The 22619-nt window shown below is 44.7% G+C and overlaps 2 protein-coding genes across 2 annotated transcripts in view; both read right to left on the bottom strand.

Moving 5' to 3' along the window:
* Positions 1-877: 877 nt before the first annotated feature.
* Positions 878-11795, bottom strand: LOC148043031 (dispanin subfamily A member 2b-like). Its single transcript, XM_087727969.1, has 2 exons — positions 11071-11795; positions 878-2356 (listed from the first exon to the last, which is right to left on the bottom strand). Exons 1-2 carry the CDS (start codon positions 11374-11376, stop codon positions 2150-2152), a joined length of 513 nt encoding a protein of 170 aa, XP_087584095.1. The 5' UTR covers positions 11377-11795; the 3' UTR covers positions 878-2149.
* A 9274-nt stretch (positions 11796-21069) lies between these two features.
* Positions 21070-22619, bottom strand: part of LOC148043030 (proline-rich transmembrane protein 1-like) — a 5884-nt gene continuing 4334 nt past the window's right edge. The window contains exon 2 of the mRNA XM_087727970.1: positions 21070-21980. Coding sequence (XP_087584096.1) covers positions 21825-21980 — 156 coding nt within the window. The 3' untranslated portion in view covers positions 21070-21824. The remainder of the gene's footprint in view (positions 21981-22619) is intronic.

Genomic DNA, 22619 nt, shown 5'->3' with positions numbered 1-22619 from the left:
AGCCATGTGACCGGGTGGGAGTGACTTTACAGTCATGTGACTGTGTGGGCATGGCCAACATGTAAAATGTGGTGAAATTCACTTAACAACGCTCTTGCTTAGCAACCAAAATGTTGGCTCAGAAACTCTGGCATTTGAAGCACGCAAGTCTTAAAGCTGTCAAGTTACAAGACCCTTGCACCCCTAACCCTTTAGGAAAAAAAAACCCAGGGGTGTTCAAACTTGATAGTTTTAAGTCTTGTGGACTTCAACTCCCAGAATTCCTCCACTCGCTCTTCATCTTGATGATGTGCGGACGGGCGGGGGGAGGGAGCTGAACCGGTTCTAAACGGCATGGTAGATTTGTGGAACCTCTTCTATAGAAGAAGTTAGAACTGGCAGGAGCCCACTTCTGGCCCACTGCCCATGGGCAGCATAACTCCATGTAGAGGGCATCAGCTTGTCTGTCCCAGGGAAAAATAGTTCTTGTTGGCAAGATATTGATTTAGAACATTCTCATTTCCCATTAAAGGAAGGGTTACCACAATTTCAACTTGTTTTAACATTCAAACATTTTCCGCAGGGTGTATATGCTATGTGTGGACCCAGTAGATATTTTCAACATGACCCAATGAAAAATTAACTGGTATCAGACAAAAAATACACACACACACACACACACACACACACACACACACACACACACAAATAAATCAGATGTGAGGCAGTTAAACTAAGTTTTGATTCTGCCCCAGATCAAAACCCATCATAATTTCCCGTTTTAGCTCACTTAACATATTGATCTTTCTGTCCAATCTTTCATTTTGACATTTCTGATTTCCATTTATTTCCAGGATTGGCTGGAGAATTTTGGGAGTTGAAGGTCACACGTAAGGGCCAGAATACAAATGAGCATTTATTTCACATAAGTTTATATTATAAATTTACATAAGCTTAAACATTAAAAAAAAATCTTCACAGAATTACACTTTATATTTAATAAAGCCCTACTTTGTATCAATGCAGTACACAGAATAATGTTCTCAAATTACAGAAGGGCTGATGCTAATTGGATGATATGTAATAATTTTCAACAATAAGAGCAAGGCGGCAATAAAATCAATTATACAGAAAGGTGAGACAGAGATTCCTAGGATCGCATTAAAACTTACAATTTGGAGTTAAATGTGTATTAGCATATGGAAAGCTACAGGAAGCCCTAACTTATCATATGGTTCACTTTGATTTATGACAACTCTGGATTTTATTTGTAAATATAATGTTTTATGGAAGATTGTCCGCGAGAAAACGTGAGGAATATCTTTATGGTAGGTTTCCAACAGATCGGGATTTCAGTTCTCATGTCTCATGTATGGCATCCATTTCATGTGAATGAGATTTAGAACTGATTAGGTGTATTTCAATATGAACAGTATTCACTGCCAAATAAGCCAGTGCTTCATATCTGGCCTCAAAACCTTTTCCAATCTGTTTCAATCTGCGGGCTGATAAGAATCAGAATTCTCAATTAATAGGATTTCAGAATGCTCAGTGTTGTCTTCAGTATATTATGGGATAGTTCTTAGCAGTGGTGGGATTCAGCCAGTTCGCACCTATTCGGGAGAACCAGTTGTTAACAGTCTAAGCAGTTCGGAGAACCAGCTGTTGGAAGAAATCTCCTTTTGTTTTTCCCCACTTTACAGGGCTAATCCGGTAAGGAAGGCAGGAAGGAAACATTCTGCTGTTGTTTCTAGCCTCATCTTTATTGCCTTGCTTACAGAAATTGCCTCTCCGGTTAACCCTTATTACATTGTATCAGCTAAAGTGAAGCGCCCATCGACATGAGTGATGTTGAGTTGGCCTTGCCCACCCGGTCACATGACCACTGAGTCCCGCCTACCCAGCTGGTCATTAGAGCAGAGAACCGGCTGTTAAATTATTTGAATCCCACCACTGGTTCTTCGGTGTCATTGCTGGTCAACAAAGCATGTGCAAACTAGTGGGAACTCTGAAGGACCAGCCTACGGTTACATTCTTACATGATTTGAGCTTGATTAGAGATTTACATGATTTATATTTACATTCATTCGAAGGCTATGGTTTTATTTTAGATTTCTGACCTCCCTTCCGCGTATTAAGTGCAGAAATCCTTTAAGGTAATATTGTGTCTTCAGGGATTAAAGTTATAATTTCCAAAGCTGCCCTGTTGAACTGATACTACTGTGGTTGCAAGTATGGTGTTGTAAATAATGATTAAAATAATACCCAGAACAATCCCTGCAATCCCCAATCCAAGTGCAGTGTGATCCAAGGTGAGGGCCAGTCTGGAATATCTCTTAGCAGACATGATGTCTCTCCGGTGATTGGCTCCTTGAGTCTGAGGGTGGGAAGAGGGAAGAGGGAAGAAAAAGATTATTGATACCCATGTAATTAGTTGACCCTGGGCATGAGGGAGAACAAGGAGTAGAGTGGGTATTCAGCTGGTTCTGACCAGTTCCGGAGAACCGGTAGTGGAAATTTTGAGTAGTTTGGAGAACTGGTAAATACCACCTCTGGCTGGCCATGCCCCTATCTATTCTCTGCCTCCTGAGTCCCAGCTGATCGGGAGGGAATGGGGATTTTGCAGTCACCTTCCCCTGGAGTGGGTTGGGAATGGAGATTTTACAGTATCCTTCCCCTGCCACACCCATCAAGCCATACCACGCCCACCAAGCCACGCCCACAGAACTAGTAGTAAAAAAAAATTGAATCCCACTACTGGCAAGAAGGAGACACATGCCAAAACATGCACGAGAAGAACAAATCTAAAAATAGGCAAGCGTGAAGGCAGAAGGAGAGAGGACAAGAAAACAAGGAGGGTAGAAAATAAGAAACAATGGTTGGAGACTAATCGAAGAGAGAAGCAACCTGGAATTAAGGAGAAACTTCCTAAGAGTGAGGAAAATGAACCAGTGGAAACAGCTTGCTTTCAGAAATCTTGGGTGTTCCACAGTGGTGGGATTCAGCCAGTTCGCGCCTATTCGGGAGAACCAGTTGGTAACTTTCTTAGTAGTGCAGAGAACCGATTGTTGGAAAAAATCTCCTTTTGTTTTTTCCCACTTTACAGGGCTAATCCTGTAAGGAAGGCAGGAAAGAAACATTCTAGTGTTGTTTCTAGCCTAATCTTTATTTCCCTCCTTACAGGAACTGCCTCTCCGGTTAACCCTTATTATATTGTCACAGCTAAGGCGAAGCGCCCATTGATCTGAGTGACCTTGAGTTGGCCATGCCCACCCAGTCACATGACCACTGAGCCACGCCTACCCAGCTGGTCATTGGGCAGAGAACCGGTTGTTAAATTATTTGAATCCACCACCGGTGGTGTTCTATCACTGGAGGTTTTTAAGAAGAGATTGGACAGTCAGTTGTCTGAGATGGTATAGGGTCTCCTGCTTGAGCAGGAGGCTGGACTAGAAGACCTCCAAGGTCCCTTCCAGCTCTGTTCTATTCTATGTAAGGAAGAAGCAAAGGACAAAAAAAATTAAAGAGGAATGCACTATATAGAGAGTGAAACAAAAAAAAATGGCGAACATAGTATTTATTCTCTCTCTGTATGTGTTTGTGCAAGCACTGATCTTACTTTAGAACAGTGTTTCTCAATCTTGGCAACTTGAAGATGTCCGGACTTCAACTCCCAGAATTCCCCAGCCAGCGTATGCTGGCTGGGGAATTCTGGGAGTTGAAGTCCGGACATCTTCAAGTTGCCAAGGTTGAGAAACACTGCTTTAGAAGGACAAGATCAGCCTGGGTCTCAAATTAATTCAGTGAAATCCCCTTTTATCCATTTGCTGCTACCCTTTTAAAAATCAACGTCTTTGATAAAGAATTCCAATCAATTTAGCTCACTAGGCTGATGGGTGGTCTGAGACATTTCCAGGAAAGTTGGTCTGGAAACAGATCAACAGCAGGGCCAGATTTTCCTGTAGGCTAACTAGGCTTCAGCCTAGGGCCTCAAGATCAAGTGGGGGCCTACATTCAAATTGTTAGCAAAATCAAAATTACACTATTCTAAAAACAGTGAACACTAAAACACTGAACCGAAAATAAGGAGAAATTCTACACATATGACTAATAAACAAACATAAAAATGTATTGGTTAAGATTGTTCCAGCGCCGCAGCAGTTGGGGAGCCCGCCCACATTCCCGGCACCGGCGGTCGGGCGAGAGGCGCGGCCGCTCCCAGTAGCCGCCCCATTGACGCGGAGCCCACCAGCGGCCAGGCAGGTGAGGGTGAGGGGGCTGAGCCGAGCAGCTGAGCGCAGTAGGGGAGACGCTGCCTTTGCTGCAGAGCAGAGCCGCCCTCCGTCGGGAGGCCAGCTATATATATTGATATATATTGATATATATTGATATATATCACAGTAATGATGTATTTTATTGTCTCTCATTTAATTTACAAACTTAAAAATGGGAGGTGAAAGGGCCTCATAAGTGGAATAGCCTAGGGCCTCTTTTCATCTAAATCCGGCCCTGTCTGGGTCTCAAATTAATTCAGTGAAATCCCCTTCTATCCATTTGCTGCACTTGTACCCATATACCCTTTTTAAAAATCAACGTCTTTGATAAAGAATTCCAATCGATTTAGCTCACCAGGCTGATGAGCACAGGACGTTGGGTGGTGTGAGACTTTTCCAGGAAAGTTGCTCTGAAAACAGATCAACACTAATGAAAGATAAATAAAAAAATCCCCCCACTCCTTTACAAAAGGAACTTGGCAGCTGCTGGGGACCTGTTTATGTTGAAATGAAGTTTTTGCATGTCTTTCGAACCACACCTCCGAGAGTCAGTAACCATTGCCAATCTCTGTCAGCAGTTTTCCCTTGTTCATATGCAGACGCATCCTAGGTCAGGGATGTCAAACTCAAGGCCCACGGACCAGACCCAGCCCATGGGGTGCTTAGCTCTTGCCTGTGGTGTTGTGACTGACCTAGGCTTCCGAAGAGCATGAAGCAAAATCCTGGTCCCGACAAAAACCCCTTTTATTAATTGACGGTGAATTCTGCTCATTCACATCCAGCAAAGTCTTTCAAAGGGAGGATTTACAGCCACAGACCTTCTCTGGCTTGGGGAGCTGACAGGCCGATATCTGCAAAACTTGGCAAGGAGCCTCGGAGAGTCACGAACCAATTAAGCGAACTAATTGTCTCCTGCAAACTCCACTCCCCTTTCGCTCCTCTTTTATTTCCTCTGGGAGGGGACATTCATCATCCACCTGTGGCCTTACTCCCAAGTCGACCCCTGTTCTTTAGCTGTTCCCTTTGTCTGGCAACTCTGTGCATGCGCACATTGGGAACAGGCTCCAGCTGTTCGTCTGCCTCACTGATGTCTGACTCTGAAGGCAGCTGATAACTGTCAGACAGCCCTAGCCCCCTCTCTGCCTCCGACAGAGAGCCCTCATCAGAGCCTTCCCCAGACTCCAGGACTGGCCCATCTTCCTCCCCAACCTCCTCGCTGTCCGAATCTGCTGCCAGCTCTGCTGGCTGCTGGCGGGCCATAACATGTGGGGCTTCCCTGGAAACAGTGAAGGGCTGGCCTGCGGTGCCTCTACCAGCAAAAACAGAGCTCAGGAGGGCTGATTGTGGCTCTCCCGAGCTCCATTTTCAGCTGCGACAACCTCCTGAAATCCTCTGCCAGCAAAAACAAAGCTCCAGAGGGCTGCACGTGGCCCTCACGAGCTCCATTTTTGCTACCAGAGCTCTCGGGTTGCCACTTAACACAAGTGACGTTGAGCTGACTATGCCCTCCTGGCCACGCCCACCCTCCCCCATGAGGTCAAACACAATCCTGATGTGGCCCTCAATGAAATCGAGTTTGACACCCCTGTCCTAGGTTATTTGCACACCCCTGACTAACCATGGCATCAAAATTCAGGGCGCCTAGCCAACTGACAGAGCCAAATTTTAAGGCCCTCCTGAAAGGCCAAAAAAGTGGGGACAGGTCTCGCCTCTGGCGGGATGTTAGCCTTTGAGCCGGTTCAGATCCGGGAGCAGGTTTCACGAATTTGAGGGGAACTCTTCTTGAGTAATACAGGCTACACACTACCAGATGACTCAAAGCCTTGCTGTTCTTTTCCTCTCCCTCTTATTTTTCAGGAAATTAGGGCATTTGAGTTCCTTTCTCAGATTTCCTTTATTTCCTGGGTTTAAAGTATGTTTTCTTTAAAAAAAAAAAACAACCCTATCTGGTTCCTCCAAGGTCATTTCTGTAACTTCCTATGTATGAGAATTTGGTCATCGATCTAATGCCCATTTGTTTTCTGTCCCCTCCAATGTTACATTAAGACATGTTGTGGCTCAGATGCATAAACTCCATCATTGCAGGCCTAAAATAACACCTCCGCATTCTCAGATGTTTTTAGAAGAAACCGACTGCCTGATTTCTTTTGCCGCCTACTTGTGTTCTGCTGATTCGACACATATTCAGTGGGGCTACCTTTCAAAAAGGACTTGGACTTTGTATCTTTGGTGAAGAATGCAACAGCCCAGCTACTATCAAGAGTAAGTAGCAGTGACACGCCTGTTCTTTGTTGCTCATTGGTTGCAAACAGGCATTGAGAGCCAATTCAAGGGTTTGGTTTAACATTCCTATAGCACGCAGGCAGCCCTCCCGAGCTCTGTTTTTGCTGGAAGAGAGCTGCAGGAGGATCCCCTCAGTCTTGCCCAGGCCACCATAGGTGCCCCTGATATGAGTGATGTTGAGTGGTTCACCGACAAATGCACGCTCGACAAAAGCGTGCCAACGAAACCGGGGCGAGAAAACCGCAAGCTCGACATTGCACCGACGAATGAGCAAAGAAGTGCGCCGACAACAGCGCACCGACAAAAGCGCACCTTCAACGAACAACTGATAACAACCTAATAACCCTAACCCTAACCCTAACCCTAACCCTAACCCTAACCCTAACCCTAACCCTAACCCTAACCCTAACCCTAAACCTAACCCTGAACCGAACCCTGAACCTAACCCTTACCTTAACTTAAATCGTGCTTTTTATGGGCGCGGTTTTGTCGGCGCGTTGTTGTGGGCTCGTGTATGGCATCGCGGTTTTCTCACCGCGATTTCGTCGGCACGTTTTTGTCGTGCGCGCATTTGTCAGGTCATGATGTTGAGCTGGCCACGCCCATCCTGGCCATGCCCCCCCTCTTCCCCAGGTCAAACACAACCCTGATGCGGCCCTCAATGAAATCGAGTTTGACACCCCTGTCCTGTAGCTTATCTTGTCCTAAGTGCAGTGGGCTCCCTGCCTGGCTTGCATTTTGCAACTTTTGATTTTCACTTGGAGTAGATGATGGACTGGCATTGCCTTGGTGCTTGAATTTTGGTTACACAGACAATTTTCACTGTATTTTTATTTTGTCACCCTGTAAACTATTCTGAACAGGATAGACAAAAGGAAAGAGAGAGAGAGAAAGGAAGGAAGGAAGGAAGGAAGGAAAGAAGAAGCAAAAGACACATAAAAGACTCAAAGAGACTCAGGGCGGCTTACAAGTAAAAGAAGGAAAGGGAAGGACATACAAAAACAAGACAACATTAAAAGATCCACAACATTCACAACTTAGGATGGGGCTGGACAAGGTCAACAGCCCCAGGCCTGCCGGAACAGCCAGGTCTTAGTCGCTTTGCGGAAGGCCGGAAGGGTAGTAAGGGTCCGGATCTCAACGGGGAGATCGTTCCAGAGGGCCGGAGCAGCAACAGAGAAGGCCCTCCCCCGGGGAGTCGCCAGCCGACATTGACCGGCAGATGGAATCCGGAGGAGGCCTAGTCTGTGCGATCTTATAGGCCTCAGGGAGGTAATTGGCAGGAGGCGGTCTCTCAGGTAGCCAGGTCCGATACCATGTAGGGCTTTAAAAGTAACAACTAGCACTTTGAAGCGTGTCCGGAGACCAATGGGAAGATAATTATGTTATTGGACAATAGCATAACTATATTATTTATATCAGCTAACATTATGTACAGGGCGGGGCATAACCTTTTCCTAGGGGGTCACAGCAACACTTGTAATAACAACACAAATAATTCATACACCATTCGAAAGCCCATCAAAAACTGAGTTTATTGACACGATTTAATAGTCAGTATGACCACCATTAGCCCTTCGAACAGCATTCAAACGAGGTGGATAAGAACACAACAAATCTTCAAACAGTCATTATTTTGCAATTCTAGGGCGGGGCATAACCTTTTCCTAGGGGGTCACAGCAAGATCGACAGCAGTTTACAACTTCTGCGACACCTCATTTTAAAGCCCATAAAAAACTGAATTGAATGAGCTATTAAATGTTAAATTTGCTTTAAGAATGGCTGGAAAATTCGATTCGGAAGAACAAAGGATCATTGACAGAATAAAATGCATTGCCTTTCGAGAGGCACCTCGTTTGAATGCTGTTCGAAGGGCTAATGGTGGTCATACTGACTATTAAATCGTGTCAATAAACTCAGTTTTTGATGGGCTTTCGAATGGTGTATGAATTATTTGTGTTGTTATTACAAGTGTTGCTGTGACCCCCTAGGAAAAGGTTATGCCCCGCCCTGTATTATATTATGTATATCAGTTCACACATACACACACACACATCAGCTAACATTCAAATCGGCAGGTTTAAACGCCCTTCTCTGCTGTATTCCTTTCCCTTGAAAAAATAACTTAATAGTTTGATATCTGAAACACTTAAAAAAGACCACGAGGAGGTCCACAATAGCAACATGTTTGCTAGAAGGAATCATATTCTATTACAGGTGATCTTCAATTCACCGCCATTCATCTCATGAACATTGCAGGTTACATTGGCGCTGAAAAAAGTGAAGGACAGCCATTCCTTGCACTTATGACGGTCACAGCCTCCCCATAGTCAAGTGATCAAAATTCTCAACAACGAGGCATGTATTTAGGATGGTTGCAGCATCTGAAGTGTCTGTGTGTGTAGGGGGTGGGTGGGTTTGGGGTCATGCAATCACTATTTGCCACCTTCCGAACTGGCTTCCAACCCAATCAATGGAAGAATCCTGGTTTTCTAACCCCTCTATGATTCACTCGATAGCTTTAGTGATTTGCTTAACAATGGTGGCCATAAAGATAATAAAAATCAGGTGTGACTCACTTAAATCACACATGTCCCACCCTTGTTTAGCAACGGAAATTGTGGTTCCAATTCTGGTCATGTTGAAGACTACATACACTTCATCATTTTCATCCCTGTTACCACTTGCAAGAAATAATTCTATTTAATAATACTTGAACAATGCCTTCAATTACTCTGATAGCGCATTGAAAGGAGCTCTTATCTCTGCAAAGTTTCCCTGCTTCACAGTTCACTGCCACAAGTCCTAGCCGTTACCTCTGACCAAGAATAATCTAGCATTGACCATACACTCATAACCATCTAAGGAAAGTTTATCATGGTTCCCTCCCTCCCCCCTCTCTGTCTGTCTGTCTCTCTGTCTCTCTCCCCATCCCTCCCTCTCTCTCTCTCTGTCTCTCTCTCTCTCTCTCTCTGTGTCTCTCTCTCCCCCCTCCCTCCCTCCCTTTCTCTCTCTGTCTCTCTGTCTCTCTGTCTCTCTCTCTCCCCCTCCCTCCCTCCCTCCCTCCCTTTCTTTCTCTGTCTCTCTGTCTCTCTGTCTCTCTCTCTGTCTCTCTGTCTCTCTCCCCCTCCCTCCCTCCCTCCCTCCCTCCCTCCCTCCCTCCCTCTCTCTCTCTCTCTGGAGGCTACCTGTAAGTTCATATCACTCTTCCCTACTAGTCTCTTCACCCCATTCCTAAGAGGCCTGTAAAGGGGGCGTACATAAGTGCCTACCATCCCTGTCCTACTGTTCCCATTTATCTATACGCATTCATTCATACTCATGTTTATTCATATACCTATTATCTTGTAAACGACTGACAAATCAAAATAAATAAAATGAAATGAACATCTGGCTGTAGTTTGGCTGTAGTTTACAGCATTCGCTGAGATTCCTTTGCTGTTTCTTCCACCCTCCCTCCCTCCCCTTTTCTTGCCTTCTCTCCCTCGCTTCTGCTCTCCCTTTCTCCCTCCTCTCTCTCTCTCTCCTTCTCTCTCTCTCCTGCCCTCCCTCACCTCTCTCTCCCCTAATCTCCCTCGCTTCCACTCTCCCTTTCCCTTTCTTTCTCCCCTTCTCCCCTCTTTTCCTTTCTTTCCTCTCTCTACCTCCCGCTCTATCCTGCCCTCCCTTTCTCTCCCTCACCTCTCTCCCTTCCTCTCCCCTTCTCTCCCACACTTCCACTCTCCCTTTCTTTCCCTCTACCTCCCTCCCTTTCTCTCCCTCACCCCTCTCCCTTTCTCTCCCTCACCCCTCTCCCTTTCTCTCCCCTAATCTCCCTCACTTCCACTCTCCCTTTCTCTCCTTCTCTCCCTTTCTCTCCCCTCTCCCTCTCTCCCTTTCTTTCCCTCTCCCTCCCTCCCTCTCCTGCCCTCCCTTTCTCTCCTTCACCCCTCTCCCTTTCTCTCCCCCAATCTCCCTCACTTCCACTCTCCCTTTCTCCCTTTCTCTCCCCTCTCCCTCTCTCCCTTTCTTTCCCTCTCCCTCCCTCTCCTGCCCTCCCTTTCTCTCCCACACCCCTCTCCCTTTATCTCCCCTAATCTCCCTCACTTCCACTCTCCCTTTCTCTCCTTCTCTCCCTTTCTCTCCCCTCTCCCTCTCTCTCTTTCTTTCCCTCTCCCTCTCCTGCCCTCCCTTTCTCTCCATCACCCCTCTCCCTTTCTCTCCCCTTCTCTCCCTCACTTCTACTCTCCCTTTCTCTCCTTCTCTCCCCTTTCCCTCTCTCCCTTTCTTTCCCTCTCCCTCCCTCCCTCTCCTGCCCTCCCTTTCTCTCATCACCCCTCTCTCTTTCTCTCCCCTAATCTCCCTCGCTTCCACTCTCCCTTTCTCTCCTTCTCTCCCTTTCTCTCCCCTCTCCCTCTCTCCCTTTCTTTCCCTCTCCCTCCCTCTCCTGCCCTCCCTTTCGCTCCTTCTCTCCCTTTCTCTCCCCTTATCTCCCTCACTTCTACTCTCCCTTTCTCTCCTTCTCTCCCTCTCCGCCCTCTCATTGAAACTCACCTTTATAGAGAAAATCAAGGCAGCAATGCCCAAGGGCAGGCAGCAGCAAAGGAGGGTGAAGATGGAGTAGCCCAAATAATCTGGTTCATTGACCGATTGGACATTGGTGATGTAGACGGTCTGTTGAGGCTGCATAGGTATGGCTCCAGCAGGTCCACCATAACCTTGGTACTGGTACGGCATAGAGGGAGATGCCCCATACATTGGAGGCGGTGGATTAATAGCTGATTTCATTGGATCAGTCTGTTGTCCAGGTTGAAAGGGCTCATTCATTTGAGGTGTCTTCTCATTCTCCGGATTGCTCATCTTGCAGCCTGCTCTCCTCTCCTTCCCTTTCCTTGAAGTTCTGCAGTCTCTGCTCACTTCTCAGCAGATGATTCTTCTTCTCCTTCTCCTTCTCCTTCTCCTTCTCCTTCTCCTTCTCCTTCTCCTTCTCCTTCTCCTTCTACTTCTTCTTCCAGATGCTCCCCCCCAAGTCCTGCTAATCTTTTTTTTTTCTTTTGCCTTGGTTACCCTTTTCAATCCTCACTCTTCTTGCTTCACCAGCGTCCTTCTTCTCCCGTGGATTGAAGCCACTCTTGTCTGCAGATTGGCTTCCAACAGGTGGTTTAATTTGTGGTGGACTTGCCCTGCCCTCAGAAATAACAGTTCCTTATTGCCATAGTAGGATAAGCTTTGTCTGATGTGGGGAAATGTGGCAAGTGGTAAACAGCGATGGATCTAAACTGGGTGGGGCAGTACTGGCAAAAAAACCTGCTATTTCCTTCACAGCAAATGATGCAAATTCAGTCAGTCAACTTTCTTCTCCTCAGTGCGGGTCAGTTAAGGTAGCTCCTCCTGCAATACAGGCCTACCAACTCAAAACTGAAAATAGGGACAGGGTCTGGACACCCCCCCTTGCATTTATTTCTGGCTCCAGTGTTTCCCTCCACCACCCTACTGACTGCTAAATCTTTTCCATGCTGGCTGGATTTATTGCCTCCCGCTAACAGGGAAAAAGAACAGGCAGCCCTGGGACCAAACTTGTCAGGATGTTATTGCATAAAGTTCCCCCTAAGCAACAGATGTAGGTCTCCTGCAATTGTCTTACAAGGGAGGCCAGCCTATAGGTAATAGGTAGTCCCTGAGTTATGACTGGAACTGAGCCCAAAATTTCTGCACTTAAGTAAGACATTTGTTAAGTGAGTTTGGCCCCATTTTACAACTTTTCTTGCCACAGTTAGCAATAGGACTTAGACTTATATATCACTTCACGGTGCTTTTACAGCCCTCTCTAAGTGGTTTATAGAGTCAGCCTATTGCCCCCCCCCCACAACAATCTGGGTCCTCATTTTACCCACCTAGGAAGAATGGAAGGCTGAGTCAATCTTGAGCCGGTCAGGATCGAACTGCTGGCACTCAGCAGAATTAGCCTGCAATACTGCATTCTAACCACTGGGAGTGAGGGAAGGAAGGAAGGAAGGAAGGGCAATAGCACTAGCACAGACTTATCTACCGCTTCACAGTTCTTTTACAGCCTCTCTAAGTGGTTTACAGAGTATCAGCCTCTTGCCCCCAACAATCTGGGTCCTCATTTTTCCCACCTCAGAAGGATGGAAGGCTGAGTCAACCTTGAGCTGGTCAGGATCGAACTCCTAGCAGTGGGCAGAGTCAGACTGCAATAGCAATAGCACCTAGACTTATATACCGCTTCTCAGTGCTTTTACAGCCCTCTCTAAGTGGTTTACAGAGTCAGCCCATTGCCCGCAACAATCTGGGTCCTCATTTTACCCACCTCAGAAGGATGGAAGGCTGAGTCAACCTTGAGCTGGTCAGGATCGAACTCCTAGCAGTGGGCAGAGTCAGACTGCAATAGCAATAGCACCTAGACTTATATACCGCTTCTCAGTGCTTTTACAGCCCTCTCTAAGTGGTTTACAGAGTCAGCCCGTTGCCCGCAACAATCTGGGTCCTCATTTTACCCACCTCAGAAGGATGGAAGGCTGAGTCAACCTTGAGCTGGTCAGGATCGAACTCCTAGCAGTGGGCAGAGTCAGACTGCAATAGCAATAGCACCTAGACTTATATACCGCTTCTCAGTGCTTTTACAGCCCTCTCTAAGTGGTTTACAGAGTCAGCCCGTTGCCCGCAACAATCTGGGTCCTCATTTTACCCACCTCAGAAGGATGGAAGGCTGAGTCAACCTTGAGCTGGTCAGGATCGAACTCCTAGCAGTGGGCAGAGTCAGACTGCAATAGCAATAGCACCTAGACTTATATACCGCTTCTCAGTGCTTTTACAGCCCTCTCTAAGTGGTTTACAGAGTCAGCCCGTTGCCCGCAACAATCTGGGTCCTCATTTTACCCACTTCAGAAGGATGGAAGGCTGAGTCAACCTTGAGCTGGTCAGGATCGAACTCCTAGCAGTGGGCAGAGTCAGACTGCAATAGCAATAGCACCTAGACTTATATACCGCTTCTCAGTGCTTTTACAGCTCTCTCTAAGTGGTTTACAGAGTCAGCCCATTGCCCGCAACAATCTGGGTCCTCATTTTACCCACCTCAGAAGGATGGAAGGCTGAGTCAACCTTGAGCTGGTCAGGATCGAACTCCTAGCAGTGGGCAGAGTCAGACTGCAATAGCAATAGCACCTAGACTTATATACCGCTTCACAGTGCTTTTACAGCCCTGGGAGTGGGCGGCATACAAATAACCAATAAACTGAAACTGAAACTGAAACCATGGACCAATTTTTTTGCCAGAAACCGGAAGTCAACTGGAAGTAACCTCCAGTTTCTGGCAAAAAGAAACTTGGTAAATCACAATCATGGGATCGCAAGACGCCGCAAACAGCTGCAAATGTGGGCTGATCGGTGGGGGCCCCAAATACAATCATGGGACTATAAGTGGGGCAGGGGAGAATGGAAGTTGTGTCTTCAGAACCTGGATCTTGCTGCACTCATCTTCTTGGATCCTGAAAAGTGTGAGCTCTTGGTGGACATTTTACCTGGGAAGCAGCAACACTTTTGGCAAAGTTTCATAAAAGGGTGAAAAGATGGGTTAGATGATATTACTGTTGGATGGAGTCAGAATTGGCTGAATGATGGTGTCAGGGGCTCCAAGCGATGCATCCATAGCAGGGGTGGGTTCCTGCCAGTTCTAACCTCTTCTATAGAAGAGGTTCCACAAATCTATAGTGCCGTTTAGAACCGGTTCCAGCTCCCTCCACCCCCGCCCGTTCACACATCATCAAGATGAAGAGCGAGAGGAGGAATTCTAGGAGTTGAAGTCCACAAGTCTTAAAGCTAGTTGTTCCTGACTCTGGGGGGCGGTGCTCATCTCCGTTTCTAAGCCAAAGAGCCAGTGCTGAAGACGTCTCCGTGGTCATGTGGCCAGCATGACTAAATGCCGAAGGCGCACGGAGTGCTGTTACCTTCCCACCAAAAGTGGTCCCTATTTTTCTACTTGCATTTTTTATGTCCTTTCGAACTGCTAGGTTGGCAGAAGCTGGGACAATAACCAGAGCTCCCTCCGTTATGCAGTGCTAGGGATTTGAACTGCTGAACTGCCAATCTTCTGGTTGGCAAGCTCAGTGTCTTAGCCGCTGAGCCACTGTGTCCCTTCCTGAAGGGTTAGAAAAGAGGAAAGACCCATTTTAACCCAAGCCACGTTGGAAGGTTGGCTGGGAGTTCATACAATCTCAGCATAATAAAAAATAGCTTAAAGCTGTTAATGACACCAAAGGTCATCTAGTTCTAACACCCCCACCGCCCCATGTTCTTCACAGTAGCATTTTTGACAGAGGAACAACCAGCTTCTGTTGGGAATCCCTAGCAAAGGAGAAACCAGGAATTATGTGAACAGTTTCCTCCATTGACTAAAGTTCATAAAATTCATACGTTCTTCCAGATGACGAATTTGAACTTTCTAAAGTTTTACAACTTTGGCTGGGCTTAGTAGAAGTTAATAGAAAAACAAATTCATTTCCTCTTTTGATAACGTTTTAGAAATTGGAAAACTCTTCCCGTAGCTCTCCATAACACACACACACCCCAACCCTGCTGAGCACCAGGACCTGAATGTACTAATGTACTGCAAAGGGTGTCAAACGCAATTTCATTGAGGGCGACATCAAGGTTGTGTTTGATCTGGGGGGGGGGGGAGGAGGCTGGGTGTGGCCAGCTCAACGTCACCCGTATCGGGGGTGCCTGTGGTGGCCCAAGTGCTCTGCCAGCGAAAACGGGCTTCCAAGCTCCATTTTTGGCTGCCACAGCATCCTGCAACAGAGGGCTGCAACCCTCTGCCAGTGAAAATGGAGCTTGGGAACCAAGGACATTCTCACATCTGGTCAGAGGGAGGAGGAATGATGTTACCCGGCAACCGGACAGCACCTCAATTGGACCGTGTGACTGATTGTTTGGGGAAAGGGAAAAAAAAACTTTTAATTAGGCGAAAACCATGGGAACCTTCAGAGTCTGTTTTCATTAGATCTGTGCCAATATGATGTACCCAATAAAACTATTCCTTGAAAAATCTATCTGTCTCAGAGTCTTGTTTGCTATGGATCAGTGCGAGGGGAACCTTTACCTTATCCCTTCATGAGAACAAATAGCAGGAACTGGGACGGCTGTAAAAAAGATATTCTGGGAAGATATTCTGGGATGGCATAGGGCGCCTGCCTCGAGCCGAGGGTTGGACTAGAAGACCTCCGAGGTCCTATCCAATGTTCTATATTCAAAATAGAGAATGTAGTACTTTTTTGAAGAAGCCAGGGGGCGCTAAATTGCTTCCCCACAGTGCTTGCTAGCTGAATATTTGTCGTCCTGATATGAAAAAGCTTTTATGTTTCTTCATTGTTTTTAATGATTAGCTGAAACTAAAAAGCCATGGTGATAATGGAAGATAAGAGTGTTAAATGGGAAAGTAAGAGGAGTCATACAATTAACCCATTCCCTGTGCTTGGAAAATAATCTGAGTTTTATGCTATAGGTTCGCCGTTCACTAAGATACACATACATTGATTAAGCTTCTCTCTCTCTCTCTCTCTCTCTCTCTCTCTCTCCCTCCCTCCCTCTATGTGTGTGTGTGTTTGTGTGTGTGTGTGTGTGTGTGTTCCATTCTGGAACGCCTCGAGCAATTTCAACCAAACTTGCTACACAGATGACTTACTCTTTGAAAACAAATATTGTGGGGGTAAGACTCCCCTAAAACCCCTCAGGGTGTGTGTTCGGTTAAGATGCAGCCTGTTGTGCCTTTAAATGGCTTCTACTGTATTGCCATAAGTACTCCACAGTACTCCACAAGGGGAGTATAAGGGGGAAAATCCAACATTAGAAACTACATTTGATCTGGACATTCCCCCCCTCCTCCTATAAATAGATACCCAGGCAACGTCAGGTTATCGCTAGTAATGAATAACTCTTCGTACATATCGTTTGCACGAAGCTCCTACAATATGCAACCGGTTCAGTTTGTAGTGAGGACTCAGCTATGTAGCTGGGGGTTATTTTAATCTAATGAAAACAGCTTGCAAACTGGTCATGAGCCAAGAGTGTGATTTGGTTGCAAAAAGAGCATAAGGCTAGATCCAAGCGAAACAACTTGAGACAAGTGATTCTCTCTGTAATGGACTGATCAGATCAGACCTAGAATATGAGGTCTGATTTTGGGCACTGTATTTTAGGAAGGACATTGGCAGGCTGGAGCATGTCTGGAAGGGCTCCTATGATATGCAAACTGACCAGCTGTGGTGTTTTAGGAAGAACACGGGTAGACTGGAGCATATCTGCCCAACAGCTGCAAAACTTTTCTGAAATTGTGTTTTCCTTTCACGCGCCTCATATTTGAGGCCTGAGCCATGCAGGGGAACATTAAAATGCTAAGCCAGGTCCTCAGCATGTCATGAAGATGTTTAGAAACGAATAACGCCCTTTTTATGTTTAGTAATATAGACACTCTCTCTGCTTTATAAGTGGCAACAGGGTAGGATGGTAATTTGCGATAGTGTCAAATATCCGTAGCTCTGGTCCAGACTATGGTTGAAGGTTTGTTCTCTGAGCTTGTGGGTTTGGTTTCTGAATATATATTTTTTTAATTTTTTATTTCTCATATATACATTCACAATTATATGATCTCATAACTGTTATTAATAATATGTATTTGTAACAATTTTTCTCCCCTACAGTTGACAATATACTTGAAATTGCTTTCTTACCATCCCATAAACCCATCTTATCTTACAACAATCCTACTTCTTCTTCCTTCCTTCCCTCCTTTCTTCCCTCCATTCTTCTCTCCTTCTCTCCTTCCTTCCCTCCTTCCTTCCCTCCCTCCTTCCCCCTTCCCTCCCTCCTTTCTTCTCTCCTTCCTTCCTTCCCTCCTTCCTTCCCTCCTTCCTTCCCTCCTTTCTTCTCTCCTTCTCTCCTTCCTTCCCTCCTTCCTTCCCTCCCTCCTTCCCCCTTCCCTCCCTCCTTTCTTCTCTCCTTCCCTCCTTCCTTCCCTCTTTCCTTCTTTCTTCTCTCCTTCTCTCCTTCCTTTCCTCCTTCCTTTCCTCCTTCCTTCCAGCCTTCCTTCTCTCCTGCATTCCCTCCTTCCTTCCCTCCTTTCTACTCTCCTTCTCTCCTTCCTTCCCTCCTTCCTTCCCTCCTTTCTTCTCTCCTTCCCTCTTTCCTTCCCTCCTTCCTTCCCTCTTTCCTTCCCTCCTTCCTTCCCTCCTTTCTTCTCTCCTTCTCTCCTTCCTTTCCTCCTTCCTTTCCTCCTTCCTTCCCCCCTTCCTTCTCTCCTGCATTCTCTCCTTCCTTCCCTCCTTTCTACTCTCCTCCCCTCCTTCCTCCCCTCCTTCCTTCCCTCCCTCCCGAATATTTTGTTACCAAGCTAGGTAACATCTTCAGTCGAATTCAGTGGTAACATCTTCAGCGGAGTAGGATGGTAATTAGCATAATGAAATTCGCCATGAAATAATGGCCAGTGCTATGTGATATTTGCTTTCCTGATCCAGGGCAATTTTGTTAAACTAAACTAAACTAAACTTAAGATGTTCCTTGGGCATACGGATGAATGTTTCAGTTCAAGGACCACTCAGTACTATGCACAGGGGTTGCGTTACGCTACTATGCCTAACGCAACCACTGTGCACTTTACACACTCATAACCCAACTATGCTAAAGTTGTGTTATGAGTGGGCAAAACCCACAAGCGATACGCTACGTGACAAATTAATTAAGTGGATAACTGGTATTCTGCTTAGGGTAGCTTCCGGTATGTTTTATTGCACAAGTGGCTTCATTTTTAAACACCTAACATTTTATAGTTTATAGTTTGTTTCGGTTTGAGGCTGTTAATAAAAGTTCATTAGTTTAGACTTGTTTAGCTTAGCCTGTTGAAGTCAGCCAGAAAATTCCTTAAAAGGGAAGAAAGGGATCCTTTAGTGCAGTGTTTTTTTTTTTTAAACAAAAACAAAAACGTGGCAACCTTAAGATGTCTGGACTTCAACTCTCAGAATTCCCCGGACAACATGCTCCCAGGACAATCTGCAAATTCTTAAGTTAGTCCCACATCACTCTTGAGACTGTGGAGATAGGACCCAGGGCCTATTAGCTCTTTCTACCATAGGAATAGAAGGAACTAACAGAATGCACACCCATTTTACTGTAAATTGTTGAGATTGATGTTTATTTCATCCAAAAATGCTGGCTGGATTACAAATGGCCATTTCACTTCCAGCAGATCTCCCCCCCTCCCAATGGACAATTCCTAGCCAGGCCAGATTCCTGCTAATGCATTTGGGTGTGAACTTAAAGTCTATAGAAGAAAATATGCAACCGGAAAGAGCTGGAAGTAAAAGAGATGAAATATCATTCTTCGGTCAATCTCCATCTAAATTACTGGGCAGCACTATGCTTTAATTCTTACAAATAAAAGGGAGGGAGGGGGACCTTATCAGAGGCATTTCTTTATTTTCATCATACAATATTTATTTCAGTCACTCGATGGTAATCCCACTGTTCTGTTCCAAAGAGGTAAGAAAAACTGTTTCAAGAAAACCAAGGAGACCGTAGGAGATGGTCAGAAGTATTCTTCTGGCGTATGGGACTCTGAAAAGGTGTATTCAGAAGATGCTTTCTTGGATTTTGAAAACAGATGTATTCAGAAGATGCTTTCTTGGGTTTTCAAAAAAAAAGATGTATTCAGAAGATGCTTTCTTGGATTTTGAGAACAGATGTATTCAGAAGATGCTTTCTTGGATTTTGAAAACAGATGTTCAGAAGATGCTTTCTTGGATTTTGAGAACAGATGCAATTCAGAAGATGCTTTCTTGGATTTTGAGAACACATGTATTCAGAAGATGCTTTCTTGGATTTTGAAAAACAGATGTATTCAGAAGATGCTTTCTTGGGTTTTCAAAAAAAAAGATGTATTCAGAAGATGCTTTCTTGGATTTTGAAAACAGATGTATTCAGAGGATGCTTTCTTGGATTTTGAAAACAGATGTATTCAGAGGATGCTTTCTTGGATTTTGAAAACAGATGTATTCAGAGGATGCTTTCTTGGATTTTGAAAACAGATGTATTCAGAAGATGCTTTCTTGGATTTTGAAAACAGATGTATTCAGAAGATGCTTTCTTGGATTTTGAAAATAGATGTATTCAGAAGATGCTTTCTTGGATTTTGAAAACAAATGCATTCAGAAGATGCTTTCTTGGATTTTGAAAACAGATGTATTCAGAAGATGCTTTCTTGGGTTTTCAAAAAAAAAAGATGTATTCAGAAGATGCTTTCTTGGATTTTGAAAACAGATGTATTCAGAGGATGCTTTCTTGGATTTTGAAAACAGATGTATTCAGAGGATGCTTTCTTGGATTTTGAAAACAGATGTATTCAGAGGATGCTTTCTTGGATTTTGAAAACAGATGTATTCAGAAGATGCTTTCTTGGATTTTGAAAACAGATGTATTCAGAAGATGCTTTCTTGGATTTTGAAAATAGATGTATTCAGAAGATGCTTTCTTGGATTTTGAAAAACAAATGCATTCAGAAGATGCTTTCTTGGATTTTGAAAACAGATGTATTCAGAAGATGCTTCTTGGGTTTTCAAAAAAAAAAGATGTATTCAGAAGATGCTTTCTTGGATTTTGAAAACAGATGTATTCAGAAGATGCTTTCTTGGATTCTGAAAACAGATGTATTCAGAAGATGCTTTCTTGGATTTTGAAAACAGATGTATTCAGAAGATGCTTTCTTGGATTTTGAGAACAGATGTATTCAGAAGATGCTTTCTTGGATTTTGAGAACAGATGTATTCAGAAGATGCTGAATACAGACAGGTGGGTGGGTGGGTGTTAACATAGTCTCAATAAGAACAAGAATGCACTTATATACGGTTGTTCTTTTTCCCCCCCTTTTTTTTCTCTTTTCTTTCTTTATATTTTTTTTTCCTTGGTTTATTTTACTTTTTATCAGATTATAATAAACAACACTTGAATAAAGGAATACACCAAGGAGGGAGGTAGAGGGAAAGAGGAGGGAGGAGTAAGGAAGGAGTAAGGGGAATGTAAGGAGGGCGTGTTGGGAGTAAGGGGAGAAGGAAGGTTTGAGGGGAAAGGGAAGTAGGAGGGGAGCGTTAGAGGGAGGAAAGGAAAGTTGGAGGGGGTAGATGGGGTGTATGGAGGATGGAAGTGTCAGGTGGGGTTGTGAATGATGAGTTGTGTTTTCTTTTTTCTTTTATTTTTTATTTTTATTTTTATTTTTTTTCTTATAGCAAATACCCTGTATATAAGTGATTGTAAAATGGAATGTGAAAATGAATAAAATATATTAAAAAAAAAAAAAAAGATGCTTTCTTGGATTTTGAAAACAGACCGGAGGAGGAATTACAGAACCAGTCAGCCGAGAAAAGAAAAGCTGCTGTGGGCTGTACAATTGGGGGAAGGGCCTTAACAATTTTTAGAATTGGGGTGTTCCCAGGAAGCTATGTTAGAAGAAGGGGGAAAAAAACCCCAGTGTATTTTGGGAAGCCCTGATCCAGAAGTTAAAGCTTTGACTATATAATGCAAAAGCGAGAATAATTGGGGAAGACCCTGATACTTAGAAAAAAAATCAAACGCTATTAAAAACAACAACAGGACAATGGAAAGCAGTGTATCTAAGGAAGGTAGATGCCACCTCGGATGACATGGGCAGGAGCTTACAAGGGCTCAAAAAGTTGGTCCCCTTGTAGACAAAGGAATGTCTCCCGAGGTCATGAAGTTTCAGAAGCAACTGGGTGACCTAACAACTACCAAGAAATGATCTGTGGTCTTCATTGCTGAAGTGTAAGGAATAGTTCTAGGAGAGGAAATGAGAAGATGGTGGACTGATGGAAGGAGGAACAATGGAAAGGAGGTGGATCTCAACCCCTTGTGCGATTCCAAGGAGATCGATAAATTCAACTCTGATGTCAACAGGACTACAGTTTACATGCCTGCTGTTGTATCCCATTTGATCCTTGCCACCCAACTTCCCCTTTCCCTTACTTCAGTAGGTGCTTTGTAGAGTCGGAGTATGCTTATCGGTGAACACCTAAAGCTCGTCACAACTCTTGTACAGATCGAGCTGCTGGGACCTCAAAACCTCATCCTATGGCTGGCAGTAAATGGCAGTAAAGAGAGAGGAAATCCTGTGTTCTTCATGTCTGTGTGTGAATAAAGCTGCTGTATCTTTCGATGCAATTGCCCAGTGCAGATGAATTCATGCCCTTTTGCTTCTCTTCTGTATCTCAAGAAAGAGAAGATAGATCCTTTCAGGAATTGTGGAGCTTATACAGGACCACCAGTAAGGCGATATTTATGACCATGATGACGAGGCCAAAACCAAGCGCTGCGTGGGAAAACTTGCGGGCCAAATTGGAATTTCGCCGCGCAGCCATGATGTTTCCAGTATGGTTGGCATCTCGGGTCTAGAGAGAGAGAGAGAGAGAGAGGGAGGGAGGGAGAGGGAGAGAGAGAGAGAGAGAGAGAGAGAGAGAGAGAGAGAGAGAGAGAATGATGCAATGGATTAGTGGAAAAAAAACCAACAAACCCTCTTTAGCTGGAGATTATTTTCTGTTTACGGGAATAGATAGTGCCAAATGGTTTCACAACAGGCGTCCTTGCAGTGGATGATTAAGAACTTCTTTATCTCAATGAACAAGCACTGTTTAGCAACCCAACTTTGTAGGTTACGATAGGACAGACTCCACTCTTTGCTATACGTTCTGGCCCGGGGCTCAGAGCAGGATTTTTCAAAATCCATCCTTACTCTTATTTGTTTGATAAGTTTATTATTTATTGATAATTGTTAACTATTAGCATTGTAGTTCCCTGCTCATTCCAGATATAAGTGCCAACTTCGAAATTTTATTTTGAAACAGCCTTCCACTGACTTGGCTGCTATTTTTGGCCATCTCTTTTTACTCTTGTTCTTTCGTTAGACTTGATTTCTTTGGTAGTTGTTACACCTAGAGTAAGGGTGAGTGTGCTTCATGATTTGCATTTAGCTACCATTCTAAACTTAGCCCATGCATGTTAAAAACTTAGCGATTCATTTATTGTTGATC

This window comes from Thamnophis sirtalis, unplaced genomic scaffold, assembly GCF_051295495.1.
Source record: "Thamnophis sirtalis isolate CommonGarterSnake01/CBP01778 unplaced genomic scaffold, rThaSir2_p1.2 scaffold_13, whole genome shotgun sequence".
NCBI lineage: Eukaryota > Metazoa > Chordata > Lepidosauria > Squamata > Natricidae > Thamnophis > Thamnophis sirtalis.
This window is presented reverse-complemented; position numbering and strand designations above follow the sequence as displayed.

Coding starts and splice junctions, on each gene's coding strand:
- LOC148043031 (XM_087727969.1), bottom strand. CDS start 11,376: ATGAGCAATCCGGAGAATGAGAAGACACCTCAAATGAATGAGCCCTTT. Junction 2,357..11,070: donor CCTTGATTTTCTCTATAAAG/GTGAGTTTCAAT, acceptor TCCCACCCTCAG/ACTCAAGGAGCCAATCACCG.